At 40.5% G+C, this 23,242-nt stretch overlaps 2 protein-coding genes across 3 annotated transcripts in view; one reads left to right on the plus strand and one right to left on the minus strand.

The window, feature by feature from the left end:
• Tefm (transcription elongation factor, mitochondrial) lies at positions 1-4,682 on the plus strand. The gene is made up of 4 exons (XM_032913681.1): positions 1-84; positions 1,704-2,164; positions 3,445-3,594; positions 4,075-4,682. Exons 1-4 carry the CDS (start codon positions 42-44, stop codon positions 4,516-4,518), a joined length of 1,098 nt encoding a protein of 365 aa, XP_032769572.1. The 5' UTR covers positions 1-41; the 3' UTR covers positions 4,519-4,682.
• A 1,143-nt stretch (positions 4,683-5,825) lies between these two features.
• Atad5 (ATPase family AAA domain containing 5) overlaps positions 5,826-23,242 on the minus strand; it is a 47,524-nt gene continuing 30,107 nt past the window's right edge. For both annotated transcript variants that reach the window (XM_032912603.1, XM_032912602.1), the window contains 9 exons: positions 22,403-22,579; positions 21,938-22,074; positions 21,010-21,103; positions 17,907-17,971; positions 13,250-13,430; positions 10,129-10,307; positions 8,287-9,134; positions 7,403-7,561; positions 5,826-7,292 (listed from right to left, as the gene is read on the minus strand). In XM_032912603.1, the coding sequence (XP_032768494.1) occupies positions 7,214-7,292; positions 7,403-7,561; positions 8,287-9,134; positions 10,129-10,307; positions 13,250-13,430; positions 17,907-17,971; positions 21,010-21,103; positions 21,938-22,074; positions 22,403-22,579 (1,919 nt within the window). In that variant the 3' untranslated portion in view covers positions 5,826-7,213. The remainder of the gene's footprint in view (positions 7,293-7,402; positions 7,562-8,286; positions 9,135-10,128; positions 10,308-13,249; positions 13,431-17,906; positions 17,972-21,009; positions 21,104-21,937; positions 22,075-22,402; positions 22,580-23,242) is intronic.

Consider the following 23,242-nt stretch of genomic DNA (forward strand, 5'->3'; position numbering starts at 1 on the left):
CGGAAGTTGGTGGAGGAAGAAAGGCGTGAGAGAGCCTGGCGATGGCTTGGAGGACTAACCTTGCTTGCCTCATCAAGGCCGGAGGTAGGGTTCCTGAGCACGAGGTTGATTGCTTGCCAGTCATTATCCTGTAATCTGGAGTGTTTCTCCTTTGTCCCGTGTCCCGTTCTCCCGCGTGGAGCTGTAGCAGAACTGAGGAGTGTTCCTGTCCCCCGCCCCCCAGCCCGAGCCCATGCGCTTTTGTGGCCCAGATCCCGCGCGCGCCTCTGTCTGAGCCCGGCTGCGGGCAGGGTATTCAGATATTAAGTAGCTTGCTTACCCTCTGGCCTCATCATATTCCTGTGGCGGTGCTGAAAATGATTTTACACTGTTTTATAAAGTTATCCATTGCGTAGTGTAGGCTTTGCCTGCAAAAACACAGCCTTGTTAGCAATTTTGAGAACCATGCAGAACAAAATAAACCGTTTCTACCACCACCCCAACCCCTCCCCCACCTGTCCCTCACAGTCAAAGCTCCATATTGCCCAAGCTAGCCTGGAATTCACTATGTAGCTAAATCCTGATCTTCTGCTTCCACCTCCTAAGTGCTAGGATTACAAGTGAAGACCACCACTCCTGACCAGCTATAACACTTATTATAAAGTTTAATTTTCTGTAATTCCATCAGATGATAAACTAGTAAAAATGGGAGTGGAAATAAATCTTAAAGAGACCTTATCAAAAAATCCTCTTAATATAAATGCCATAAATAGCAGACATTTGAAATAATTTTAATTAAAATTAAGTGGTGCTAGGTATAGAATCCATGGCCTTGCTAGAAACTAAGCCCTACCTACTGGCCCTTAACATTTTTGATTGTTTTTATTTTTTCCAGTCAGTCTCATTGCCTGGAACACAGTACTAGAACAGGCTGGCCCTGAACTCAGAGATCTGCCACTTTTTGCCTCCCAAATGCTCGGACTAAAGGTGGACTCAACTATCCCTGGAAAACCACAATTTCTTTATTTTAATTTAATTTTTTGGAGATGAGGTCTCAGGTAGTCCAGACTGCTGTCAAACTTATAGAATCTGAATCTTGTTTGGCGTCTGACTCTCCTGCTTCTGCCTTTCAGGTGCTGAGATTGTAGATATGGAGTTACAATGCCAGGCAACCACAACGTCTCCCTTGAGACAGGGCCTCTGTGTAGCACGGGTATCTTGGCGCAGGTGAATTACTGTGAATTTAAGGTCATCCTGGTCCTCACACTGAATTTGAGGCCTGTTTGGACTATCTAGTGACATCCTATCTCCAAAAAGAAAACAACAAAACCACACACAAACCCAAACCTACTAATGTTCAAGACCAAAACAAACAAACAACCCCTCAGAGTAGATGACTTTATTATTGTAAAACTACTCTTTTTTTTTTTTTTTTGTAAAACTACTCTTTATGCTTTGTTTTTCAATACAGAGTTTCGCTGTGCAGTCCTGGTTGTTCTGGAACTTGCTCTGTAGTCCAGGCTGCCCTTGAACTCAGAAATCCTCCTGCTTCTGCCTCCCCAGTGCTGGGATTAAAGGTGTATGCCACTATGACCAGCTCTACTGTCCTTTTAAAGACAATTCTCCGTGATCATATGGTTTGCGTGCAAGTCTGTATAACTGCACAAGCATGGGGATTAACTGTCACACAGAGGAGAATGTGCTAACTTAAATTTCCCTCGTAGGGAGGACGAGATGGTTTCCACTCCCAGAGTACTCATCCGTGTCTCCAGTCCTACATAATACCTGTTCTCGGAGAAAGTCCACGGCGCCTGAGAAACTTGCTGCCAGTATTGCTGCTTGTGATACAAATGGAAAGGAGCCTGGGACTGCACTGGGCAGGCTCTACTCCCCAGAGCAGCAGGCCTCTATCTTACACGTGTTGAATACAGCTTCTGATAAAGAACTGGAGGCTTTCAGATTGCTTCGGGGAAGAAAGTCCGTCAATATTGTGGAACACAGAAAGAAGTTTGGGCCATTTCAGAGTTTGGAGAGTTTGATAGGCGTGCCCTTGATCCAGTATAAAACTGCTGTTGAAGTTTGTAACTCCATTCTTTGTCCAGAGAACAGACAGAGAAAAAAGTCGCAGGAAAAGTGGCTGCCGAGAAAGTTCATCAAACCAGGTGTAGAGAAGGAGAGACTTAAGGTACACCCTCCCCTGACCAGCTACCCTTCGAGAACTTACTCTGGAAAGCACCCTTCCCAGTAGTGGGTGAGAGATGAGATTTTTGTTTTATTTCTCTCTCTCTCTCTCTCTCTCTCTCTCTCTCTCTCTCTCTCTCTCTCTCACACACACACACACACACACACACACACACACACACACTCATAATCAGAGAGGAAAACCTTCAAGAGTCAGTTCCTATGCTGTGTGGGTTCTTGGCAAGCTTGGTTGCAAATGCTCTAACCCTCTCATTCATCTGACCAGCCCAAAATGTTTAGGTTTAGTTAGGAATCTAGATATACTCATATTGATAGATATACTCATATTGATGGGTGATCTATTGCACAGAATGAAATGTACTGATAATTGCCAGGCGACTGGAGGGAAAGCTGTGAGGAAGAACTTGGAAAGTTTGCTGAAAAACTCAATTTGGAAGAGAGAAATTAGACTGGCGGGAAGGAGATGGCAGCCTTGGTGGCATGCACCTTTACCTGCTGAGTTTTTCATTTATTAAAATTTTGGTTTTTTTCTGTGCAGCCCTGGCTGTCATGGAACTTGCTTTGTAGACCAGGCTGGCCTTGAACTTAGAAACCCACCTGTCTCTGCCTCCTGAGTGCTGGGATCAATGGAGTGGGCCACCATCACCTGGTTCCTGCTGAGCTTTTTTTTTTTTTTTTTGTTAAAGCCCCCTATTTTTATTATTTTCCACTATTTTTTGACACACCAGAAGCAGGGATCTTTGCAGATTTGTGAGCCACCATGTTGCTGTAATTGAAAACATCAAGAGCAGTCAGGTGCTTTAAAAAGCAGCCATCTCTCCAGCCCCTGCTGAGAAAACTGGTTTTTATTTTATTTTTTGAGGCAGGTCTTTGCTTTATGTTGCAATAAAACATCATGACCAAAAGCAACTTGGGGAGAAAAGGGTTTATTTTAAAGGTCATAGTCAATCAAGGCTGCAAAAAGGAGAACACACACACACACACACAGACAGAACTGGGTGGTTGTGGCACATAGGAGACCCAGGACAGACTACACAGAGAACCCATCTCAACCCCTCTCCCCCTCCCCCAGGCTTGCTTTTAAAATACTTGTTGAAAGGGAGTGAGAACAGAACATAGTTTTTTGTTTTTCCCTCAAGACAGGGCTACCACACCCAGTTGTAAACAAACTTTGGTCACCTAAACTTATTAGGCGTTCTCAGTCTGTAGGTTTTACAGTTGTAAGATATTTACACTGTAATCAACTGAGCTCTTCTCCTTTAGGCCGTCAATAGTATCGTATCTATTGTGTTTGGTACTCGAAGAATTGCATGGGCTCACCTTGACCGGAAACCAACTGTGCTGGACTGGCAGCAGGCCGAGTGCTGGAAACTAACTAACAAAACATACCCATCGTCCTTTTATCTGGAAGAGGTGAGGCAGGGGTCGGTCTCTGCTCCTTGTTTGCTGTCTTCTTCATTCCTACTTGGTTCCTGGTACAGTTCAGTCTGACAGTTCCAAAAGGGATGTAATAAATAGTGAAGCTGGGTTTTTGGGGTTCAGGGCACCTTTTACTCCTAGTATAGCTTTATTATATTTGCTTAAAGAATATAGGAACCTTGTCTTTAAATTTGATCTTTTAAGTCTTTCAAGATGTGAAATGGGCAGGAATTGCTATTTTGGTGAGTGCATGGTGACAGGAGACTTTGGCCAGCCCCTTGCCACCAGCAGAGATTCCAGGCTAATGCCAACCCTCAGGTCTACCTTGGGTTAAATTGTTAGAAGTTTTGAGTTGCCGAGTCTTGAAGTCAGTAGACTTTTAGAGTCTAAGAAGTATTTATGGTTATTTCAGAATTGTGAGAAATGGGACAAACATGAAGCATAATCATTCTGATTTTTTTTTCTTTTTTAAAGATTTCTTCAGTCGTTTCAAAGATCCCTAAAGCAGATCTCTACATTTTAGAAAAATCAGGACTTTCCATTCAGAACACATCTCTGCTTCCTATACTGTTACACTTTCTTATCACGGAAGCCATGCTGTACGCCCTACTCAACAAAACTTTTGCAAAAGATGGCCAGCATCGGGTGCTGAGCATAAATCGAAATGCTGTGGGCAAGCACTTTGACCTGATGATCGGCGACACGAGGACTAGTGGGAGGGAGCTAGTGAAGCAGTTCCTCTCTGAGTCTGTGCTGAAGGAGCAGCCTCGGGTGTTCTTCCCCAGGGAGCTTGCAGTGCAGTACAGACAGAAGATTGGGAAGAGCTCACACCGGATTGAGGAGCTGTACGATTCGTTATTACAAGCTGTTGCTTTTTATGAGTTAGTTTTTGGCAGTGGCTCAGAGCTCAAATGTTAATGCACTCACTCTAGTGTTACACTAATTTATTAAAGCAACTGTTCTCATCTTCCATGTTAGTGGAGAAGAAAACATTTTGAATATATTTTCCATGTTTATAAAATCTGATTTTTGGCTTGAAAAAAATGAGCCAAGAACAAATCAATAAATATTTTGTGAGATTCTGTGCCTTCTTTGTTTAAGTTCTAAATAGTAAGGAGTCACACACACAGCCAAGTTACCTCCATTTAAAAGCAAGTACCATGCTGGAGAGATGGCTTGGTCACTAATCTTACTTGGCTGCTTTTCTAGAGAGCCCCAGTTTGGATCTCAGCCCCCACTGCAGGTGCTCACCGTTGCCTGCCTATAATGTCAGTTCCAAGGGATGTGGCATTCTTCTTTGTTCTCCTGCACAGACACACCCAGGAAACACATACACATAGAAAAATAAAAGGTAACCATTTAAAAAATAAATTTAAGAGCTGGGTGGTGGTGGTGCATTCCTTTAATCCTAGCATGCTAGGAGGTAGAGGCAGGCAGATCTGAGTTCAGGGCCAGCCAGGCCAGGTCTACACATTTTGGGATAGCTATCCAGGGCCACACAGAGAAAAACTGAAACAAAATCAAAAACAAACCCCAGTAAGAGGAAGAACTAGCTGAATTGATAGTTATACCTGTAATCTGTACACTCAGAACACAGAAGCAGTAGGATTGTGTGAGGTTAGCTTGGGAATATAGTGACATTTTTGTCTCCAAACTCCTGCCTCCCCCAAAAAGAAAAAAATTTGATAGACAGGTTGGGGTTGTAGCTTGGTGGTAAACTGCTTGTCTAGGTTTGACACTTAGAAATGGGGGAAAATGCTCTATCAAACTAAAAAAACAACAACAAACCCCCTCACTAGGTCATGCTAAAGAGTAGTTTTGAGAACTTGAACAGTTTTATGATTTACTTTACATTGGTTGATCAGTTGTTGAGAATGATCATAAAACACCTGAATAGCAGCTAAACACCCACAGTAGCCACCCAGCAGAGAAACACAGATACAGACACTTAAAAGCTTCAGGAGCTGGAAAGATGCTTCAGCAGTTAAAAGTACTTGCTGCCCTTGTAGGGGTCTTGGGTACAGTTCCCAGCCTCAACAAGGCAAGCAGCTCATAACCATTCTTAGCTCCAGTTACAGCGTAGCCAATGGCCCCTTCTGACCTCAAGGATACTGCAAGCCTGTGGTTCACATACATGCAGAAAAACAACCATACACATAAAAACATAAAATCTTTAAAAAGAAAAACCTTGTCACAAAAAACATAAATAATTACCACACTAAGCATTTAGCTTTAACTTTTAATTAGATTGGTTTACTAATTAATACAAGAAAAGGCGGGTTGAGCAAGAGGTAAGAACACATCTTCATATACATTTGTAAGCAGGTGTGCACCCATATTTTAAAAAAGTACAAAACTAGGATCCTTACCTTTTGAATTAAAAATACAATTCATCAGAAAATGTACCTGAATATTATGTTATACAAACATTTACATTTTGAAGGAATTTTAAACAAACCTGATTATCTGTAAAATAATATTAAGTAAAATGTGTATTTTAAAATCTTGCTACTAAAGTAAAAAACAGGTACTTAAACAATATTAAAAGATGACTTGCTCTGTGTGTAGCATATGCCTGTCGTCCCAAGTACTTAAGAAGCTTGAGATAGGGATTATGAAATTCTGGAAGGAGTTTGGGGGTAGCCTAAGCAATATACCAGATCCTGCCTCAAAAACAGGGTGAGGGTCCTAGCTCTGTCGTTAAGCATGCTCAGAGAATGCACAAGGTCTTGGGTTTGCTATGTACCACTGCAAATAATTACTAAAACATAACGCCTGTGTATACACTAAGACAGGACATTTGCCTACAATACAAAGTTTAATCCTCAGCACCAAAAAAATAAAAAGCCATACTTAAATGGAAACAACTGTTAGGTAGAAACCCCATGGTAGAATCCTTTATTATTTCTTCAACCATCAACAAGTTGTCCAAAATAGATAAACTAATGTCATTACTTTATGAAATAAAATATAATAATATAAAAGTACCAGAAAATGTACAAATGATTTGAGTTGGCAAAATGCTCATGACTGTAACCACGCAGGGTGATAAGGTTTGTGAATGCTAGGATTCAGAACGCTTTACTCTGCCAACACCAATGACTCAATGATTAAATGGTAAAACATTCTGGAAGAAGGCACAAGGAATCAAGGCAATGCTTTCCACAGCGGAGGCATAATTTGCTTCCTGCGACAGTTTAAAAATACCCTGTACGGAACTCTGTTTTACATTGTGTAACTTTAGAGACTACCTATTTACAGTGGCACAGCTCTGATGCTGGTCAGTAGAGGGAGATTATAGGATAAAGGAAATGACAAGCGAGCTCAGCACTGAAACAGCTCTAGAAATCTATTAGTGAAAATTACCTTCTACAAACAGTTCACACATACAGAAAGTAGACAATAAAGCAAAAATAACCCAAAACATCCAAGAGAGATACCACAATCATATATACAGTTTATAACTCAAGAATTTTGATTTTAAATACTTGAACCACAAAAATACAAAAGTCTTTTAAAATTTACATTAAGAGAAATAAGCGTTTAAAGTCACCATACTCTAAAGTGTGTCATCAGGACCACACAATCTGTACAAGACTAATGACGGGACACATCAAGGGAAGTCAGCTGCCAAAGGAGTTATGGTTTCCTCAGGAATATCTAGATGAATTCCTTCAAAATAGTGCAGAAACCTGTCAAAAATCACAAAAATAATTTAACCTTAGTATTTCCACTCCCACAAACATTTATTAATCTTAACATAAGTACCTAAAATAGTCCTTTTTTAAAAAACACACTATACCTTCTTTTATTTTTCTCTTGTTCTTTTAGCTTTTCTGTCCGACAAATGTTTCGAAGAGTTGGCAGGTAGTCAATTATACTAGCTTGTTTATTACCCAGGGTCAGGAAAGAACGAGTAGAAAACACACTTTTAATGACTGCCATCCTCTTGTCAGCATTGCTACAAAGTAAGAGTGAGTACCTGTTATTTTGTATGTAAAATGTAACAACCCCAAATACAGCCAGTGTTCCTGCTTCTGGTCTAGATCAGACAACACTTCTAATTTCCTGTCAGCAGATCACTCATATGTACCCAGACTGGCCTAGAAGTCTACCTATCTCAGCCTAACTTCAACCTCAGTCTCCTGAGTGCTGGGGTTAGTCGTGCACTGCCATGCTCAGCTTCATATTGAAAATGTTTGTTTAGTACTTTTGTTTTGTAGCTTGGGCTGGCATCAAACTCTTGATCTCTGTGCCTCTACTCCCAGCGCTATGATTACCCAGAGCCTGGTGTCATAGTGAAATATCTAAGTGGTTACCTTTTACCTGCCTGCATCTCTGTTGCCTAAAGGCTCCCAAATTTCTTCTATTTTTTTCCCCCTGGGACAGTCTTTCTGTGTAGCCCTGGCTGTCCTATTATTCGTTTTTTGTAGACCAGGCTGTCCTCCAACAAAGAGGTCCGCCTGTCTCTGCCTGAGTGCTGGGATTGAAGGGGTGTGCACCACACTCAGCTCAGGTTTCCCAATTTTCATTCAAATTAGTTTAACAATCTGCTTAATTTGCACGAGAAACTATATCAACACTAAGTGTTTTCCTGTGATCAATGGCCCAGCATTTGAAAATTAGTAAGAAGAGTGAGTCACTGCCACTGATTACTGAGAAATAGAAGGTAACCATAAGACTTACTACAGATTAGCTGCCGACTGGCGGAAGCATACATCGAGGCTCCTTTGTGAAACACAGAAAGTGAGTTCAGTGGTTGGGTCTCTTCCTAATTGCTTGCATGAATTCAAGGACTCCAGTGCTTTTGAAATGGTAGAAGAACATTTAGTAAAGCTGATTGCTTCTGCAGTTGCTTTTAATTCTTCAGAGCTCCGAGGAGACCACCCATCTCTGTTCTCAAGACTAAACTCATCACAAAGTCCGCTTTTAACCTTTCCGTTTGTCCAGTGGAAGGAACTTTTACCCAATTCATTCTGTTCCCCTGGATCTGTAAACAGGGCATCTACGAAGGACATGTTCTCCATGAACTCACTGAGAGAGTTTAAACAGTGGGAAACGAGCACGCAGCACTTCTTCTCTGCTAGTGTCTTAGGAGGCTGAGGTAGAGAGTGAGGCTTGAAACCTTTGTTCTGTGTCTTTATCTCTGGGTTGCTGCCTCTGTCTCTGCTTGTGTTGTCTTCTTCAGATGAGGAAGCTGCAGGAGATAAGCTAGGTAGTTCACCAGAAAAGTCTAGGCTAGTGTCAAACAGGTCACTGTCATCAAGGGTCACCATCTTTTTCTGTTTCCTTTTCTGTGATTTTCTCAATGGCTGGTCTTCTGACTGCTTCCTGTTAAGGAGCTTCATGCTTGCTGGTGCACTGGCCTGTGTAGTCACTGGGAAGCCATAAGCACCTCTTACTTCTGGAATCATGTTAACTGGCAGTGGCAGGATGAACTCAAGATTACTATGTAACAGATCTACATTTTGCATGTGGAATTCAGTGAGAAGCTGAATTAGTTTCTGCCACTCTTCCTTGGTTGTGATCTTGTGCTGAAAAGCAATTGAGTAAAGAACGCCTTCAGAGCACCTACTTCAGACATCCTCCCACCCTGATACACACAGGCTCCTCCTTAGGCATCTTTTACATAGGTGACATGGTTTGTTTTGTTTTGTTTTTGGAGGGGTGCCTCAAGATACATGAGGAGATCAGAGAACAACTTGTAGAGTCAGTTCTCTCCTACCGCCATGTGGGCCCAGGGATCACACTGAAGTGGAACAAGATTTGACTGCAAGCACCTTTACTACTGAGCCATCACCCTGCTGCCTATTCTATCTTGAAATTATCAAATGGCTATTCTTTGTCATTTTATTAGATTTTATTTAACCCAGCAAAACACTACTAACTGGGCTGGGTAGGTCAGTGGCAAAACATTTGCTAATATGCACTAAGCTCCTTGGATCAAACCCCAGGGCTGGGGCGGGGGATTTAGCTCAGTGGTAGAGCGCTTACCTGGGAAGGGAAAGGCCCTGGGTTCGGTCCCCAGCCCCGAAAAAAAAAAGAACTAAAAAAAAAAAAAAAAAAAAAAAAAAACCCCAGGGCTGGGGGGAAAAACAAACAAATGAAAGAAAGGAAGAGGGACAGGTAGGAGGGACGAAAACATTCTAAGTCTAAAACTAGATTTAGACTCACAAACTAACGTTCTTTACTTAGCACACACTCCAATTCAATAGTAGGTCGCCTATTTTTTATTTTTCTAGACAGGATTTCTCCATTACCCCTACCTCTTCTTGGAACCAGGCTGGAAGTAGAGACGCACCTGCCTCTGCCTCCCTAGTGCTGGGCCCAGAGGTGCGTCCCACCACGCCCGGCTCAATTTAACCTGAGTCCCATCCTGTGTTTTTAAAGCTGTGCCTAGGTGCCATTTGTCAACTCATGTCTAAAGTCTAGAAAATGTTAAATGAATTTTAACCTGAGCTAAGATTCAAAACGCAGGGTAAATACTAAAGGACAAAACAGGAATTCAACATTCCACACAGAAAATACCTTTAACGATGAAAGTAAGTCTTGGGATGGGCAGGCAATGTTCTTGAGTCCAAACAAAGCCTCTGCACAGCCGGTGTCACATCTGGGGAGGGCCACACGGTTCCTTTTGGTGTTTTTAGAGTTAATGTTCACATCAGATTCATGTTCAGAACAAACCAGTGTATTTCTGCTATTTTCTCCTAAAAGAGCAATGAAGACCAATTGTGTGTGAATGTATCTGAAATGACCTGTATAGAAGAAAGCACAGGCACCAGCCTTATGACTCTGGCTCCATTTTGTTCTCCACAATGTGGTCACCTCAACACAAACACAATGTAATAATTCATTTGAAAAATACCTAAGTGACATGATTCAAGCCTATCTTTTATTGATATTTTATCATTTGCTACTTTCCCAAGGGCAATTTTATTATTTCCCTGAGACAGGATCTCATGTGGCCCAGATTGGCCTCACATTTGCAATGTAAGCAAGGGTAACCTTGAACTTCTTTGTGTATTTGGTGGTTAGAGGGAACTTCTGCTGATACTCCTAGGGCATGGAACCTTGCTGCCATCATACCCATATACCAGGATGCTCTCAGCGCCACCTCCCACCCCGTCTTACTTACTGTATTAATTTTTTGAGATTTGCTAAAGTTGACAGCTTAGAGTAAATAAAAATTATGGTTAGTTCTAGTATTTGTTTATTTATTTATTTACACTGACTTCAGGTATACCAGAAGAGGGCATCAGATCCCATTACAGATGGTTGTAAGCCACCATGTGGTTGCTGGGAATTGAACTCAGGACCTCTGGAAGAGCACTTAGTGTTCTAATAGGCTAAGCCATCTCTGCAGCCTTGGCTAGTTCTATTTTAAAAAATAATATTTAAGGGCTGGAGAGATATCTCAGCAGTTAAAAGGACTGGCTGCTCTCCTAAAGGACCCAAGTTCAATTCCCAGCAATCACATAGCAGCTCATTATTTTAAAATAATGTTTAAATTTTGAACTAATCGAAGAGAAAGATGACAGGATTAGTTTTGTTTTGTTTTGTTTTGTTTTTTTCCCAGAGCTGAGGACCGAACCCAGGGCCTTGCGCTTCATAGGCAAGCGCTCTACCACTGAGCTAAATCCCCAACCCCGACAGGATTAGTTTTATAGAACTTCATTTTCCTCTTTTTCCACTTTCCTTTCTTGTTTGTTGCCCTTGGGTTTGTGTGATCACGTGAGCAGAATCTTTCCCTACAGAAGTGTGTCTATGGAATAGGCAACAAAAACTAGCAAACTGCCCAAGGAACAAGCATGGCTAACTCATGAGAACACAGCATCTAGAATGGAGAAAGTAATCACTAATTGCTCATGTATAACCAGGTTACAGCAGCGACTGACGGGCAAAGTAAAAACATTCATGTGAGAAAAATATTTCTGAAACCAAGTTCTTAGAAAATTAGAATTAGAAACTATTAAATATGCTACAAAGAAATGTAAGTTGGGTGTGGTTACACATGCCTGAACTGCATGGGATCCTGTCTTAAAAACAAACATAGGAGCCATAAAATGACTTGACAGGTAAAGGTGCTTGCTGCTAGGCTGACAATCAGAGGTCAGGCCCTGGGACCCACAGTGTAGAAGAGAACAGACTCCTACAGTTAGTTATCTTCTGATCTCCACACCACAAATAAATAAATGCAAACATGTGATTTAAAAAATAAAAGCAAAACAAGCCTGGTGGTGATGGTGCATGCCTTTATTCCCATCACAGAGACAGATGGATCTTTGTGAGTTCAAGGCCAGCTAGGGCTACATAGAGAAAACTTGTCTCAAAAAAAAACAAAAAACAAAAAAACAAACAAACAAACAAAAAACAAAAAAACACCACCACCAACAACAACAACAAAAAAACAAAAACCAACCAAACACAAAGCCAAACCAAAAAAACTGGAAAACAGCAAGAGAAATTAAGGAAGACACAGATATACTACTCTCATAGACAAACAAACCAACAGCCCCCAGGACCTTATACTTAAATACAATCACTGAAGAGGAATGAGCTTCAGCTATACTGTCACAGAGATCACTGACAGTAGTCCTGTAGTCCAGGCTGCACTCAATGTAGCAAGAATGACTTTTCCCTCTAACTCCTCCCGCCTCCTCTCAGGATCACAGGAGTCCATCACCACACCTGCCATAGGTGTGTTTTATAAGGAAAAGAAGGAAGGTAACAACAATTCTAAATATGTCCACAGTGTATAAGTGTATAAGCAATAGTTTGGAGTGTGTGTTTCTATCTATCTATCTATCTATCTATCTATCTATCTATCTATCTATCTATCTATCTATCTATCTATCATCTGCCCGCCTATCTACCTGTGTTGTACACTGGTATTTTGCCTACATGCATTCTGTGTGAGGGTGTCAGATGCTATGGACCTGAAGACACTGACTGTTGTGAGCTGCCTTGTGGTGTTGGGAATTGAACCCGGGTCCTTTGGAAATAGTCAGTGAGTGCTCTAAACCACTGAGCCCTCTCTCCAGCCCCGTTTGCTGTTTTTGAGATGTTTATACAATCTAGGCTATCCAAACTTCAAGATGGTCCCATGCAGTCCAGGCTATCTTAAACTCGCTATGAAACTAAGAATGATCTTCAACTCTTGATCTTCTAGCCTCTATGTCCCAAGTACTGTCAGAACTCATTTCAGAAGCCACTGGGAGCTTGAGAAGCATGGTAGAAAATCTAAGGATTGTTCTATAGGGTAGTGGTGGTGCAAACCTTTAATCCCAGAGGCAGAGGCAAAAAGATCTCTGAGTTGTGGCCTACAAAGTTAGTTCTAGTACAGATAGGGCTGCAGAGAGAAACCCTGCCTCGATAAACCAAATGCCAAAAATGAAACCAACCAACCAGATAGATAGATGTATGTGTATTATAAAAATCAGTATAGCTGGACAATTTATAATTTTAGGAATATTTTTGATAGAGTATATATATTTAAGAATATGGTCCCAAAATTAAAAAGTTTCACATGGGGGTTGGGGATTTAGCTCAGTGGTAGAGTGCTTGCCTAGCAAGCACAAGGCCCTGGGTTCGGACCCCAGCTCTGAAAAAAAGAAAAGAAAAAAAAAAAAAGTTTCACATGACTACTTACGACAATGTGATAATGATCTTTCTTCTAAAATTCCACCTCCACTTCTTATCCAAAACTGTAAGTAAAGGATACTTTTTCTGATGTCACAAGCATTTGCAGTCAACAAGGTAACAAAGTCTTTAAAGTCAGTTCTGAAGTTCTCAACTAAACAGATCACTTGTAGATAGCTCGCAACGTTTAGCTTAAAAATAGAAAAACAAGGCAAGATTTGGGGGAGAGAAATACATGGTTAATTACATAAATTGTAGAAAATATAGCAATCAACCTGAATAACAATGAAGAATTTTGCTAATAATCCATAGCATATGAAAAGTCTTTGAAAATAAAATGTCTCTAAAAAGTACAAGAGCATATACCACCAAATTAAAAGCATTTATATATTCTTTTTGAGCTTACTGTATATAGTCCAGGACAACAATAACAGCAAAATGTGTGTTTATGTGTTTAAAAGAGAATCTTATACAACCCAGGCTGGCCTTGAACATGAACCTATGATTCTCCTGCCTCCGCCTTCCAAATGCTAGGTTTATATGCATGTCCCCTGTACCTATTTGTGTGTGTGTGTTGTTGCTGTTGTTGTTTTAAATAGATTCTAGCTCTATAGTCAGGCTGACTCAGGATCCTCCTTGCCTCTGCCTCTTAGATGCTGATATGACAGTGTATACCACATTCATCCTTGCAGGGAAACTCACACAAAATTCTCCAATTTGAACACTATAGGAATTTTATAGAGCTGGATTAAGTAATGGTACACTTGACAGGCTTTTTTTTTTTTAAATTTTGAGACAGAGCCTCTCTCTACATAACCCTGAGAGAAACTTACTCTGTAGACTAAGACTTGCCTAAGACTTGTGGCTGACAGACACAATGTTTTATAGCTATTAAAATTATAAATATCATAGCAATATTGAAACATTTTTCTAATTCTAAAATCAAAATAGAAAACCATCGAGTTCATAGAAGCGTATGTGCTTACAAATAAAAGAGGGACAATGTAAATATCTGATGGATCAGAACTTATTGGATAGTAACCTGCTTTCATTTTATCACAATTCCAGTACTGGCTTTTGTTTTCTTTTGTGTTGTTTTTTTGAGACAGGGTTTCTCTGTACGTCCCTGGCTGTCCTGGAACTCACTCTGTAGACCAGGTTGACCTCAAACTCCTTCTGCCAGAGTGCGGGGATTAAGTGCGTACGCTACCTTTCTTGAGGCAAAGTCTTGCTATGAAGTCAGGCTGGCTACTCAACCTTATCTAGCCTTAAATTGGCAACCCATCTTTCTCAGTCTCCCAAGTACTGAGATAATAAACCATTCAAATCACATGTAGGTTTATGTGCGTATGTGTGTGAATGCACGTTATGTATATGTGTGTATATCTGCGTGGTTTAAGCATGTGTGTATGCATGTGGTGCACAGGTTTCATCACAGGTGCACATGCAATCAGTGCAATATTCAAGAGTGACAAAAAATATAGAAATATCCAACTTAAGTAATATATTTATTGTTTATATAAAAATACTTAAAACTGGGTTGATAGGGCATATCCTTAATCCTACCAAAAATATACAAAACCAACAACAACAACAACAATGAACCCCTACAATTACCTCTGTAGTCAATAGTAATAGTGATTACTTCCTGTCTATAATCTCTCTATAAACAGCTAGAATTGCCCACTATCAGCACCTCTATGTAGTGCCCCAGAGAGCTCAGGATGGCCAGTTAGAGACCCTAAATCAAAAACCAAAATCAACAACCAAATTTGAAAACAATGAATACTGTCCCCTGAGCAAGTGAACCTTAGAAGACTCAGTACTACCAAATGTCAGTTGTTCCAAAATTGATCTATAAATTCAATGCAATTCCAACAAAACACCAGAATAAACTGTAAAGATGGATAATCTCTGTAAATTAGTGGAGAAATAAGAAATACCTGTAACAATCAAAATGGTTGTGTAAAACAGCAGGCAAAGACCTGGTACAGTTACAATAACCAAATCAGCACCATATTATCACATAGATATTAAGAACAAAGTGAAGTCTGGAAAACAAAAACCAATCAACCAACCAAAAACAACCCTGCAAAGCAGTGGTCCTTAAGAAAAAGGTACTCTATGGGCCAGTGTGGGCACAGCAGGCAAATGCGGTCACCCGCAAGCTTGATGGCTTGCTTTTGATGCCAAGGTCTCATACAGTGGAAAACAGAAGTGACTCCTGCAAGCTACCCTCTGACCTCTGCATATGCACCATGGGCGCACACACAATAAATAAATGTAACACAAAATGTGAAAAGGCACTTTGAAGCTGGGTGTGGTGGTGTCCACCTTTAATCCCAGCACTCAGGTGGTATAAGCAGGTGAAATTTGTGGGTTCAAGGCCATCCTGGTTTACATTGTGGGTTCCACATCAGCTGGGGCTACAAAGACAGACTCCATCTCAAACAAAACAAAAATAAGGTACCTTTAAACAATTAGACATCTATAAAGAAAACAAACCATGTCTTATAGAGTTTGCTTCTTTAGAGGTTTTTGACCTAAGTAAAAACAAAAACAAACAAAGAGCTATTGTCAAAGATCCATGGGAAGAATCTTTATAAGCTTAAATGGGATATAGAACCACAAACTATGAAAGAAAACTTAGTATTATAGTTGACTTCATTAAAATTAAAAACATTTACATTACCTTCCATGAACTGGAAGAAATCATTTATAAAATCCAAATCAAATGCAAACATACCCAGAATACTTTTTAAAACTGCTCCAACTCAGTAAAGCAAATAACTAATTAAGCAATTGAACTAATTAAACAATGAACAGAACATCTGAACACAAGCTGGGAGTCCATACTGTTCTGTTACAGTGTTTGCCTGGCAGGCACAAATCCCAGCATCCATTCCTCACATCTCCACTGAACATTTCCCAAAAAGTTTAACCAATATTTCAATGAGAAGACAGAGATATAAAAGGGCCTTTGAAAAGATAATACAATGTGCATGTAGTTCATACCATTAATTCTAGCATTGGTAAAGTATAGGTAGAAGGACTGCAGCTTTGGGGACAGCCTGGGCTACACGACAGGTGTATACTACTCCTGAAAGCTGTTCTTTGACTTTCACACGTGTTAGGTCACATATGCACCCATATAAACATATATACACAGAGAATAAATTAGCCTTTGTCTCCCAAGTGCTGATATTAAAGGTGTGCACGACAATGCCTAGTTAAAGTAAGAGGAGGAGAGTGCTGTAGAAGATGGTTAAGAGGTTAAGAACTCGGGGTTGGGGATTTAGCTCAGTAGTAGAGCGCTGGCCTAGCAAACGCAAGGCCCTGGGTTCGGTCCCCAGCTCTGAAAAAAAGAAAAAGGAAAAAAAAAAAAAAAAGAGGTTAAGAACTCTTGTTTTTCTAGCAGAGGACCAGGATAGGGTCCCAAGACCCTCAGAGTGGTCCCCTACCTCCTGTAACTCCAGGCCTCAGGGATACAATATTCTCACTAATCTCCACAGGCAGCAAACAAACATGTGCCAATGTTGAGCAAATACTCAGATACCTAGAAATAAATCTTTAAAAACAAAACTAATGCCACAAATGCAAACAAGGTTAACACTATAAACTTGGAAGTTTCAAGTGCACCCCTGATTTTAGGACAATCCCAGGGTCCTGTTGCCATGGAGAACATGGACATAGACCTGTCACAAGGAGAGAGTCTTCCAGTCAGATAAGGATTATGATTACATTGGCCTCTCAGCACTCAGACAAGTGCGAGGTTGAACTCCAATAAAAATTCATCTTAATAAAGTATTACTTAAAAATAGAATGAAGCCGGGTGTGACAGTGAAAGCCTTTAATGCCAGCTCTCAGAGGCAGATGTCTCTGAGTTTGAGGGCAGCCTGGTCTACAGGTGAGGTCCAGGAATCCAGGGCAATGTCGCACAACCCTGTCTCAAAAAACAAAAACAAACAAACAAACAAACAATATAGAATGAGCTGGGCTTGGTAGTACACACTTTCAAATCTCAGAACTTTTGAGGCACAGGAGGGTAGGCTCTGTACACTCAAGGCCAACCAAATGTATAAAGATAGTTGCAGGCCAGCCAATGCTACATGGTGAGACAGTCTCAAAGGAAAACACCCAAAACCCAAACCAAAAAGTAATATTAGGGTACACAGAAAACTTAGTATCTGAAAAATAACCTCATTTAAAGCACAATAGTAAATCATCACAAGTTTCCTAAACTCAGAAGCTTTAACTTTCCCTTTAAAATACACATGTTAAGGGGCTGGAGAGGTGGCCTAGTGATTAAGTGCTCTTCCAGAGAACCCAGGTTCAAATCTTAGCACCCAAATGGCAGCTCACAACTCTGTGTTATTCCAGTTCTGGGGGACCCAGGGCCCTCACACAGACATACATGTAAGCAAAACACCAATGTACATAAAATAAAAATAAATCAATCATTAAAAAACCCCACATTTTAAAATTATAAATCTAATTTAAAAGATATCTTTTTTTTTTTTCTTTTCTTTTTTTTGGAGCTGGGGACCGAACCCAGGGCCTTGCGCTTGCCAAGCGCTCTACCACTGAGCTAAATCCCCAACCCCAAAAGATATCTTTTACAGAATTATAATACATATAATCTGTAATCATGAAAATTCAAAACTTACCAGGGAAGGAATATTGAAGTTGATTTCTTCAAAACAGCCATCAAACACTAAACTAAATGTGGGATCTGTAAGAAAACAACGTTTTAAAAAAACACGAGACCACGAACTTTCCCCAGTCACACTCTTCTATGACAACATCTAGAGTAAATATTTAGCGGATATTTACAACAGGAGTTGTAGAGATGGCTCTGTGTTTACAGTGCACTTTGCTTCTGTAGGAGGCTAGAGTTTAGTTTCCTGCACCCCTATCAAACAGCTCACGATTGCATGGAATTACAGCTCTAGAACTGACCCTTCCGACCTTCAGGGACCAGGAGCTGAGCCTGGCTCTTCTGCAAGAGCAAAAAGCCAGCTCTCCAGGTGTTTTGACTATTCTCTTGGTAATTATTGTTATTTTTTACTGTGACTAGGTAACGAGTGTTCTAAGTATGTATGTATAGGAAAAAAGGTATATATACAGTATGGTACTATGAACTGTATATAGCAACCACTGACCATTGGGGCATCTTGGAAGTATTCCTCATAGATAAAAGGAAACAATAGTGTCATGTAAATTATAACCCCTTATGGAACCTTCTCTTTTGATCACAGTAAGAAGGACATTTTAATGAAGCTATCACCCAACCCATGATTATTAAGATTTCCATAGTTTTAAGTAGTTGCAGGGCTGAGGATGTAGCTCATCTGTAAGGAACATGCCTAGCTGGCATCAAAACCAAGAAAGACGACATGGTGGGTAACATCCAGCAGAAATGAACTTTCCAAATACCATACAGCAGGCTTAGCCTTCTGAATAGTTGCAAAGTTTACTTTTTTGTTTTTAAGACAAGATCTACCTATGTAGTAGCACTCAATCCTCCTACATGAGCCTCTGGAGAGATGGGATTATAGGCATTTGTCTATAATCCACATCCAGTCTAATATATTTCCTTCTTATAGGAGTAATCAGATGGATTAATAGGTAGAGTTGTTTGCTGCCAAGTCTGACTACCTGAGTTCAATCCCCAGGACCCACTTGATAGAAGGAGAAACCAATCACCAGAAGTTGTCCTCTGATCTCCACATACGCTCTGTTGCACAGGTTTTATGGCATATATGTGTAGATACAGATAATAAATAATAAAAACATTTCTAAAAAATTATAGGCCAAGTATGTTGGCTGACATAATCCCAGCAGAACGAGCAAAGAATATTGAAGAGTTCTAGACCATCTCAAATAACAATAAAAAACCATATGGATTTTTAATGTGAAACACCCAATTCTCATACCCAAGAAGGCAGATAGATATAATTCTGTGACATTGATGAAGACTTGTAACTAAACATGCAACAAATCTCCTTGAAGTTTTATCATGGGATGGAGAAGTGCTAAATTCAATTAAGGATCTGCAGGAGGTGGCTCATCCCTGAAAATGTAGGACGAGGAAGGATATCTCTCTGAGTTTAAAGCTAGCCTGGCTAGAGAATAAGACTAGAAGAAAGACAGACAAACAGACATGCTCTGGTTGCCTAAATATGACAAAGAAACAAGAAAAAGACTTGTTTTGTTTTGAAGATAGGAATTCTCTGTGCAGTCCTGCTGTCCTGGAACTCACTACCAGATTACCTAAAATTCACCTCCCTCTGCCTGCCTCCCTCCACCACCACTGCTCGGCTGATAGATACCTTTATGTTGTTAATTTAGGTCTTTTAAATGTCTAACACTGGACACAGTGATCCAAAGTAGTATACATTTTAAATAGCTATCGCTATTCTCATATACACTCAATTTTATAACTACTAACAAAGGCTGCAAGTAAATACAAATGTGAATAATCCTTACTTGAAAAAAACTAGCGTCCACAGAGCATGGTGGTGCACACCTTTAATCTCAACACTTAGAAGGCAGGGGCAGGTGGATCTTTGTGAGTTGAAAGCCAGTCTGGTCTACAAAGCAAGTTCCAGGACAGCCAGGGCTATTACACAGAGAACCCCTGTCTTGAAAAACAAAACAAACAGATTAAGCTAGCTTCCAAGGGCGGGAGAGAGCTCAATGGTTAAGAGTTCTTATTGCTCTACAGAGGACCTCAGTTTGGTTCTCAGCACCCACATAACTCCAGGTCTAGGGATCTGATGCTCTCTTCTGTACATGCACATGGTACAGACAGACAAATCACTCATATACACATAGTAAAAATAAATCTAGGGGCTAGAAACATAGCTCAATGGTTAAGAACACAGGCTGCTTCCTCATTTTAGACAAAGAATTTTCAACTGTATTGTTTTGGGAGGTGTGGTACTGAGGGTCATATCCAGAGCCTAGCATGTGCTAGGCGAGTGTCCTGTCACTGGGCTCAATGCCTGTGTGTTTCTATTGCTTACAATGCAGGGTCTTGACACAATATCCAGCTAGCTTTAAAGATCTCAGCTTCCTGCCTCTGCTTCTTAAGTGTAATTAGCTCAGATTGAGAGGCTAAGAGAGGATTTGGCTATGTAGCACTGGCTGGCCTGTAATTCATACATCCAGCCTCAAATCTGTGAGCATCCTCCTGCCTCTGCCTTGTGAGTACTGAAATTACAGACATATGCCACCATACTAGGGTTTTTTTTTTTTTTAAGGTGGAGGTTAAATTTATTTATTTTGTGTTTGAGTGTTTTTCCTACAAGTATGTCTATGTCCCATGTGAGTGCCTGGTGCCTGAAAACAGAAGAGAACATTGGATCCCTTAGAATTTGAGTTACAGATAATTGTATGCTGCCATGTGGGTGCTGGAAACTGGACCCAGGTTCTCTGCAGGAACAAGTGCTCTTAACCACTAAGCCATCATTCCAGTACCCCCATTTTAAAATGTTACTTATCATCATGGTGTTCTGTGTGCATGATGTCTTTGTGTGGGCACACAAGCATTGAGAAGTAACAGGTCAAGCCCAGAGAACTGGCTCTCTCCATCTACCTCTATGAACATTCAAGCATCAAACTCAGGTCCACAGGTTTGTCTGTCAGGCTTTACCGCTGAGCCATCTCTCCAGTCTGCACCTAGCTCTACTCACCTCATGTTTGAAGTCAGTAGCTCTCCCAAAATATTTCAACAAAACCAAACTGACTGAAATTATTTTTACATACCACTTGTAGTGAGAATTACTGGTCGTTTAGTTGTTGCCATGAATGTTTTGACTGCATTCAAAAATCCAGCATCTTCATCAAAAATGACATCAACCTGCAAACCATTTATTAGAACATTAATATAGTAAGAGCAACAAAGATATACACAGTAAATATAATATGTCAAAGCCAACATAGATTTTTGTTGTTGGTGGTGGGGTTTATTTGTTTGTTGAGACAGGGTTTCTCTGTGGCCTTGAACACAGAGATCTGCCTGTCTCTGTCCTCTGATTGCATAGATTAAAGATGTTCACCACTACTGCCTGGAGAGAAGTTTGTCTTATTCCATAAAGGAACCTTTAAGATCGTACACATTAAAACTAGATCAAATCACACTCCCTTCTCCTCCTCCTCCTCTCCCTCCTCCTCTTCCTTCACCCTCCTTTGTCCTCCCCTCCCCAGTAAATATCTCCTGTGGAGGGGGGGAATCAAATCACAAATAACTGGGTAGGTATGAGTTACAATACTTTCTATAGTCAATAATCAGTATCCTTGAGCTATGTTAATCAACTTAAAATTATTCTAGACAGGGATAGAGAAAAAGCTTAGTGGTTAAGAGCATTGGTTGCTTGTTGCTCTTCCTAAGGACCTGAGTTTGATTCCCAGCATAAACATGGTAGCTCATAACCATCTGTAACTCCAGTTCCAGGGGATTTAATATCTTCCTCTGGCCTCCAAGGGTAGTATACACACATGGTGTACAGACATACAGGCAGGCATAACATTCACATACATAAAATAATACAGAGAAAATGCTTTTTAATTACCATTCTGATATGTAGTCTTGGATTTCTTAGCTATCTTAAAACTTCTTATTAGAACACACAGTAAGCTTTAAAATATGTTTCTGCTATGACACCTCACGAATGCACATATGCTGCAGGCCTACCTCCTCAAAGAGAATGAGTGATGTTGCGTTCTTTCTGTTGGATTCTTCAGCTCCAAAATCTTTAATATTTGAATTATTTGCATTTGTTGATTTAGTCTGAATAATTTGCCTCTGTTCCAAAGAAGAATTTTTGACTCCTGCATAAATACAATGTTAATATTTTAGGTAACGCTCACTTTTTTTGCTTTAATTAGACAAGGTCGCACTGTGTATATCAGGCTGTTCTTGAATTCATAGAGAATCACCTGCCTCCGCCTCGGGAGTGCTGGAATTAGGGGTGTGCACTACCAGCCCTGGCCAAACTGACTTTAATAAAACACTCGATACACCCACACACTGAACTCCCATAATAAACTTTACTCCAGGGTGATGCTTCTCTATGTAGGACCACAGGCAGAGGAACCCACTGAACACATCCCGGCTTTATCCACCCAGGCTAACTCCCTTTGTTAACTTCCGCTTTACCTTTATCATTTCCCGGGCGTGCTCCCACGTCTTCATTATTGTTGGATTTGGAGGACACTTTAAAGTAATTTGCCAAAGTTTTAGGGAGAAGTGCTCGCTTCTGCCCACCTGTCTTTGGCGACAGTGGAGGAAGCTTCCTTGGTGACGTGACAACTTTCCCAGGGGAGTTTAACTTTTCTATGAAAAACAAACTGCATTTAACATTCTAAAATTATCCTGATGGCCGAAATTACCTACAGTTTATTTCCACTCTTACATGATAAAAAGCAAGGGCAGACTTTTTTTTCATTCTTATATACAAATGCTCAATACAGATATTAGTATATTGTTCTATTTATTCTAAGAGAATGACAGGACAAGGGAGCTAGTTGGAAAACATGATCTTTTCCAAAGATACATACTTTTCTTTGATTGGCTGCAAAAGTCTTTCTAAGGTACTCAGATAGGACTCAATCTTTTGATACTCTGTGAGGTGTGGAGCCTCAGATCCATGGGAAAATGGCACCCACATCCCCCAGGCTCAGAGTGATGGCAAAGCCTTCTTGTCCATGTGTAGATGTTGATAATGTGTGCAGAAAAAAGTTTGTCATAGCCTCCTCGTCCCCATATTTACAGTCTGAAGACTGATTCTACTTAGAAGAGTGAAACCTGCCTCCTTATTCAGCTGTATACCATAAACCTTGCTTCCTTATTAATCTGTATGTAATGACCCCACCTCTGTTGGCAGCAATAACCCTGCCTCTCTATTCAACTGTATTTAATAAACTTGCTGAGCTTCTGAGGTGTTTGGGTTTGGTGTCCATCAAGAGCCCAATCTACCTGATCCCAACTTTTCTCTAT

Source organism: Rattus rattus, chromosome 9, assembly GCF_011064425.1.
Source record: "Rattus rattus isolate New Zealand chromosome 9, Rrattus_CSIRO_v1, whole genome shotgun sequence".
Classification (NCBI taxonomy): Eukaryota; Metazoa; Chordata; class Mammalia; order Rodentia; family Muridae; genus Rattus; species Rattus rattus.